This window comes from Ananas comosus, unplaced genomic scaffold (genome assembly GCF_001540865.1).
Source record: "Ananas comosus cultivar F153 unplaced genomic scaffold, ASM154086v1, whole genome shotgun sequence".
Lineage (NCBI taxonomy): Eukaryota > Viridiplantae > Streptophyta > Magnoliopsida > Poales > Bromeliaceae > Ananas > Ananas comosus.
Window position 1 is genome coordinate 55,534 of NW_017893449.1, and position 6,919 is coordinate 62,452.

At 37.9% G+C, this 6,919-nt stretch overlaps 1 protein-coding gene across 1 annotated transcript; it reads left to right on the forward strand.

The window, feature by feature from the left end:
• The first annotated feature begins 298 nt into the window (after positions 1–298).
• Positions 299–6,360, forward strand: LOC109706083 (DNA polymerase-like). The gene is made up of 3 exons (XM_020226889.1): positions 299–311; positions 1,393–1,395; positions 3,335–6,360. The coding sequence occupies exon 3, from the start codon at positions 4,399–4,401 to the stop codon at positions 6,292–6,294; it is 1,896 nt and encodes a 631-aa protein (XP_020082478.1). The 5' UTR covers positions 299–311; positions 1,393–1,395; positions 3,335–4,398; the 3' UTR covers positions 6,295–6,360.
• Positions 6,361–6,919: the final 559 nt, after the last annotated feature.

The following is a 6,919-nucleotide window of genomic DNA, read 5'->3' on the forward strand; positions in this document are numbered from 1 at the left end:
TAGGTTTGTTGTATTTTTATCCCAGGTCTCTTTCCTTCCAGCCAAAAAGCCAGCTGGAGTCATAAGAAAATCTCCTGCATTTCGAGTGCTAAACCATTTTAGGCGGTATTACTGAAGCCCTGCTAAACTGAAACCAGTTATCCTTCCCCCCTTTCTAAAGAGAGAATCCCTTTAGGAATTGAATGCCTTCCTAAGCCCTTCCATTTCAATTCCTTTCATTTTCCTTCTCGTTACCAGTGCGCTAATCCCTTGCTTGTGTAATCTAATCTCTTTGTTCAGGACTCTTCCCTTATTTGAAGTTCTCTTCCGATGTCGGTCCAGTGGCAGTTGCCAGTCATATAGTTGGAGTCCTTCTTCCTGCGAGACAATTTCAAAGCAAAGGCCAATTGAAGTGCTTCTGTCTTCTAGGCATTCTCATTCCATTCTCTTCGTTCTCTCCCCCTGCCGAGCTTGTTGGAGTGCCATTGCCAAGATCTAGTGTAATTCCTTTTCCCCTGGAGCCTGCCCCAGTCCCACTAGTGCTAGTATAAATAGGAACATCTTTCTTGCTTAGGATATTGATTCCCTGTAGTGTAAAAGTATTTGGCATAAAGAGCCCTCAATAACTGGCTTGTCCTGGACGCAATAACTGAGGATATAGGGAGTTATCAACTCCCGGGCCTTCCACTAAGAGTGTTGCAAATTCCCTTTCTTATCCTTTCTAGTTGAAGCCTTTCCTGCCTATGGTATGGGAGTGCCTTCTTTTTTTCTTTGTTCTTTCGTGCTAAGCCTAATCTAAATGCTTCCATGTCGATATCCTCCAGCCGAGGGATGACAGAAAGAAAAGCAAAAAACTAAACCGGGATTGACTGACTTCTATTTAGTCGATGGTTGCTGTTTCCATGTGAGAGATTTCTCCTTTGGATTACGCATATTGGGATCCCCCCTTCCTTCTCTAGAATCAATGTTTCCATTTATTCTTAAGCCGATCCAATTGCAGTCTTAAGGCCAGTTGCCCACCATGTCCATGTCGGTTCAGGCGAGTTTGCTTCCATTCACCTTCGGTTCGGCATTCTTATCCTACTGTAGCTGCTACAATTCAATTGCTTTAGCGCGAGCAGCAGTTAGAAAGTGAGTGTGGAACTTGAGTCTTTTCTTTTATGTTAGGCCTCCATCCCAATTCAAATGGTATCCTTGCTAGTAAGACTTGAAATACCAGCCTTAGGGAGTGGGATAGATTCAATTCACTATTCATATGCCTCTCGAAATATCCATTCTTAATGGACATCTTCAATGAGAAGGAATTGGCCGCCTTTAAGGTCAGTTTCATTTCATTTTTTGGTCTTTCATAAGAAAAAGTAGCTTCACATTCATGCCCAGAGTAGGCAGCTATTGAATCAGATATTCTCCTAGCTGGTCTTTCTGGTCTTGTTTTTTTGGTGTGATCGTCTCCAGTGCTTGATGCAATTGCAATAGAATCTGCTCTCGTAACCGCTCTTTCCTGTTGATGCGACGGTAACTCGAGATAGAATATCTTAATATAATAAAGCTCTTTGCCTAGTTTCGGATCGTAAAAGCACTCCTTCCGACTTGAATCATCTAGAAAGTCTACTTCTCTTTATCAACTTCGAATATCGAGATCTTGATAGAAGATCTACAATCATTAGCTTTTCAATCAAAGAATTAGTTCTGGTTCACTTTCTTTCTGAAAAAGGAATTGTCGGTTCGGCGCCCAAAGGAGCTTGTTCAAACCTTCCTATCCCCCTTTTGCCTAAATTCAAATCCTTGAAAGAAAATGAAGCAAGACAGAATTCCTACATTAGGATAGAGAGAATGAGTTTCACTATAATCACTCCTAGTGGAAGTAGGCAGAGGAGCAGTCTCGGATGCGAAACGAAAGACCTAGCTCTCTCTTTTCTTTAGTCTTTAGTGAGTGGGGAGAGCTAAGCGAGTTATACCAGTCAATGACTAGAAAGCAGAAGAATAAGAGAAGAAAGTGGCTGAGCCATTGCACTCTTTTAAGGTGCATCGAGAACGAACTCTTACTTTGACTTTTGCTTACAAGACAAAAGACGCTCTTAACAGGATTCAGTAACTGTTAAAGAATCTAATCTTAGCTCATAAGCATGCCTCTATATTATGCCTGAGTCCATTCTGAATCCCTCTAGAAAGCAGATTGAAGAGTAGCTTTGAACCGGCAAATAGATAGATTCTTTCCTTAGGAATAGCAAATCCTACTTCTTAGAAAAAGAAGGTCAGCTAACCCTTTTCCTGGCGCTATCGCATTAGTTATTCAATAGAGTGAATCAGCTATGTTCTATCTACGCAATTATGAAAGAATCTTTACCCTGCCACAAATGCAGGAAATTGGGATGGCCGATCGAGCCGGGCCTATCAAATTGAGATACATTTCGAGTACTAAAGGTTGGAGTGCTTCGATAAGAAGGCCCATCTAATTGGAGTCTTAGGCGAATCCCTTGCCTTGCATTGAGTGCTAGTGCTAATAGAATCCTTTTCTTCAATTGGGAATGCCTTCTTTCTGCCTTGTTTCGAGTTCTCTTTTTCTTTTATTTTTTGCCAGCAGTAGAACAGCTAGGGAGGTAAGAAAGAGTTTCACCATCCACTGAAAGGAAATCCACTAAGTAACTAGCAGGCAAGGTCAAGGGGAAAGCTAGTGTAGGATTGATTTCTAGTCCTAAAGGCATCCTAGTTTGATGTAGGTAAGTCTATCCCCCTATAAACAATTGGAGTCCCTTTTGGAAACTAGCAATTCATACTGTGATCAAACAAGGAAAAGAAAGAATTACTGTACCATGGAACAACCGAAAGTTCGATCGGAGTTTACGCTGTTTGTTAAGGTGATTCCGCTGTACAGAGATTGATTCAACAGGGATTTTATACTCAATGAAAAGGATGTTCCGGAACTGCTAAAGGAAGAGTGGAGTCGCTGACTCTCGGCACCGACGTAACGAAAGGAATCAAGATACCACCTTCCAGAAAGTCTACTTGGAAGACGATAGTATCTTTGGCTTCTCTCTGTCTTCATCTCTGTCTGAACTCATAGGGAAAAGAAAGAGAACAGACAAAATCTGAGTAGAAATATTTTCAATTAATAAAAGTTTCAAGAAGTTTTATTCAAAATACACCTACACTTTAGGGCTATCTTTAGAGGAAAAAAAGAGGTCTACTGTTAAGGGTAAGTATATAAAATAGTATACTGTTATGGGTAAGTATTGTTATCTAAAGAAGCAATACTAATACACCTACACACGCTGGCACTCTTTAGAGGAAAAATAAAAGAATAAGGAAACCACAACTTCCTAATTCTCCAACTTATATCTCAAATAAGAATAAGGAAACCACAACTTCCTAATTCGCCCACATTGAATCCTCTAGAAATTAAACCTAACAGAGTACGACCTAAAGACTATAATGAGGAGGACGAACCCAAAATACTAAGGATAAAAACTCACACCATGATCATTAAATTGACGAAAGATTCTATGATAAGGAATCTTATTTGGATGCGGTCATATGACAATCGTAAGATATCATATGATATTAATAACAGTTTTAAGACAATTCAAAATAGTTTCAAGAAGTTTTATTCGTCTATCAACTATTATTCTTATTGGGATCGGTTACTAAATGGTATTGATAGTGTTATAAGCAAGAATTGTTATCCAGGAAATATATATGCTTCTACAAGTTTTATTGAACCATACCCCCGCATTAATGAATTTGAAATTCTAATATTAGCCTTTATACAATTGCTAGAGCAGTATGCCTACAATATTGATTCAAAGTATGTGAAATTTACCATGGGATATAAAATGTGTTTACCTACAGTTTCAGAGGTGTCTTTTATATTGGGCAAGGCTATTCCTTTGTGTGATCTAAATGGTAATAGACTTCCTAAAAAAAAGATCTATGATAAAATTGAAGAACTAGTGAGGTTATACGGTGAAAAATATGAGGATGCAGTGATAAAAGGGATCTTCATTAATATCTATTATGAATCAAACGAATCCATTAAATCATTAGACTTTCCTAATATACCAGCTTCTGATATGGTTGAAAGGATTATCAATGTTATGGATACTAATATAATAAGTTGTTGTAATCTACCGGAAGTCAAATCACTTCGGTATAAGCAGAGTCGTATTCCCTCTAAGATAAGCGCACTCAAAGGTAATAATCAATTAGAAAGTCGTCCTTTCATTGTAGCCGATATAGAGACAATATTGGTAAATAATGTTCATGTTCCTTATGCGATTGGTTACTTAGTGGTTATGCCCGGTGATGATCTGACTTCCAAGAGGATTGAAACCTTATTCAGTGAAAATTACATAACTTTCTATCTTGACTTTGCAGAAAGGAGTAAAAAAATGTTATTTCACAAAATTGGAAAAATGTGTGATGAAAAATAAGAGACTTCGAACAGTTTATTTCCACAATTTTTCCCGATTTGATGGAATTTTAATTCTTAGGTATTATGCTGAGCGTGGTAAAAAGTATAAAATCAAACCCTTGGTGAGGAATCATAAACTTTACGAGCTGAAAGTCTATATTAACGATAAATTCTTATTACGTTTTAGAGATTCTTGCACATTGCTGCCTAGCTCTCTTGCATCATTGGGAAGGACATTATGCCCTGAATTAGGTCCCAAAGGTTCTATCCCGCATGAGGATTTGGATGTGTCTGATCTTCGGGCTAAGAGTGAGGATTTGATAAACTATCTTCGACAAGATATCCTTATCTTAGGTGGTGTGATGTTGAAGGCTCAAGAAATTAATTGGTCTAAGTATCAGATTGATATTGAGGGTGTGATGACAGTGTCAGCGCTATCCCTGAAAATCTTTCGTAAGAAATATTTTGATGATAATATCTTTCATATAAATATACCAACTCAGAACCAAGACACTTTTATTAGGCGAGGCTATTATGGGGGTCATGTGGATGTATATAAACCCTATGGTGAGAATCTTTACTACTACGATGTTAACTCTTTATATCCTTATATTATGAAATCCTATCCGATGCCTTGTGGCGTACCTGTCTGGCATAATAATTTGGAATGCCAGGATTTAGATAACTTGTTTGGATTTATTGAGGCCTATGTTGTATGTCCTGCTAGTATATCACATCCATTCTTGCCATATAAGGATAAATTTGGTACTTTAATCTTTCCTACAGGTAAATTCATTGGAATCTTTTATAGTGAAGAGTTGAAGTTCGCACGTGATTTAGGTTACCATATAATTCCTCTTAGGGGGTATTTGTTTGAGGCGATGTCAAGTCCTTTCGAAGGGATCATTTCTGACCTCTATGAAAGCAGACTCGAAGCTAAGAAAAGAGGTGATGAGCCTATGACATTTATTTATAAGATTTTAATGAATTCGCTCTATGGTAGATTTGGTATGAATCCTGAAAGTACAGTAACCGAGATCTGCAATCAAAAAAGATACGAGGAATTGATGAAGATGGATAATTTTCAATCAGCTGAAATGCTTACTGAAAATTACTATATTGTCAATTACATTACCAATAGTAGCTTTGCAGAAGACGATAACTGGAAAGCTCCTAAGATGTCGGCGGTTCAATTAGCAGCTGCTGTAACTGCTTGTGCTCGTATTCATATGTATCCATACATTTCCAGACCTGACTGTTATTATACTGATACTGACTCAGTAGTTCTAGGATGTCCTCTTTCTGACGATTTAATCTCATCCATGGAAATGGGGAAGTTTAAACTCGAATACTTTGTCAAGAAAGGAATCTTTTTAGCACCAAAAAGTTATATGTTAGAAACAGTTGACGAACAACATGTTATTAGACACAAGGGCCCTGCTAAAGATTTAGTAACATCTGAATGGTTTAAAAAGCAATTAGCTGATCCATCTCTAACGGAGCTGATCCCCACTCATGTAAATTTCAGAATAGATTGGAAAAAATTCCAGATTGGAAAAAAAGATATTCTCATCAAACTAGGACTACCACAGAGTACGAAAAGAGAGAATGTCTATGATTCAGAAAATGTTTGGATAGAAACACGACCTATAAATGTAATTGACCTAGGAAGTAAAGATGCTACTACTATATTGAAATATGAGCTATTGAGGTTATCAGTCAGTCAGTCCACTACTGAGGGTCAAAAGACCCCTACTGAAGGTCAAAAGACCCCTACTGAAGGTCAAAAGACCCCTACTGAAGGTAAAAATACCCCTACTGAAGGTCAAAAGGCCACTACGGTTCAACCTACTCTCTACAATACCAAGGACCACGACAATAGTATTCCCAAACCTGATGAATAAAAGCAAGAAATGAGAAGGGCCCTACCCGGCTCAACCGGTCCATTTAACACCCTAATAACTTCAGTTCACCCGTCAAGAAATGAGAAGGGTCCATTTTAACACCAAGAATAAAATAAAGAGATATATTTATTCTCTTTTAACACCTTAATATCTTCTAAGACACGATCTTCTAAGATAACCAGACACACCCAAATCAAAAGCACTAATCATAGACCCGATTTCAAATTACATATCAATTATACTAAACCATTGTAGGTGCCCTTCTATATTGATATATAGTTTGCCCCGCCAAGGTCTAAGAACTCTTCCACCCCTGTGGGGACTTTAGCAGTCAATCCTCTAACAGCAAGATTTTATTCAATTTGGGTCTTATCAGTAAATCCCATAATAGCGTCAGGCACCTACCCGTTTAATCCAGACTTGTTTATCGACGATGTAATCAACATATTCGAAATACAAATCCATCAATACAAAATATAGTAAACCTATACCCCTAGTTGTAAAGTAGTAAAAACTTTGTGGTAAACCGTTTGCAAATATCGATAGAACGAAAAATAAACAAAGAACCACATCCTGGTTTAATTATCGCTAAACTTGACTTCAAGAAACCGTACCCTTCGGCATC

Excerpts from the sequence above, each read along its gene's own strand:
- LOC109706083 (XM_020226889.1), top strand. The coding sequence starts at position 4,399 with ATGAAAAATAAGAGACTTCGAACAGTTTATTTCCACAATTTTTCCCGA.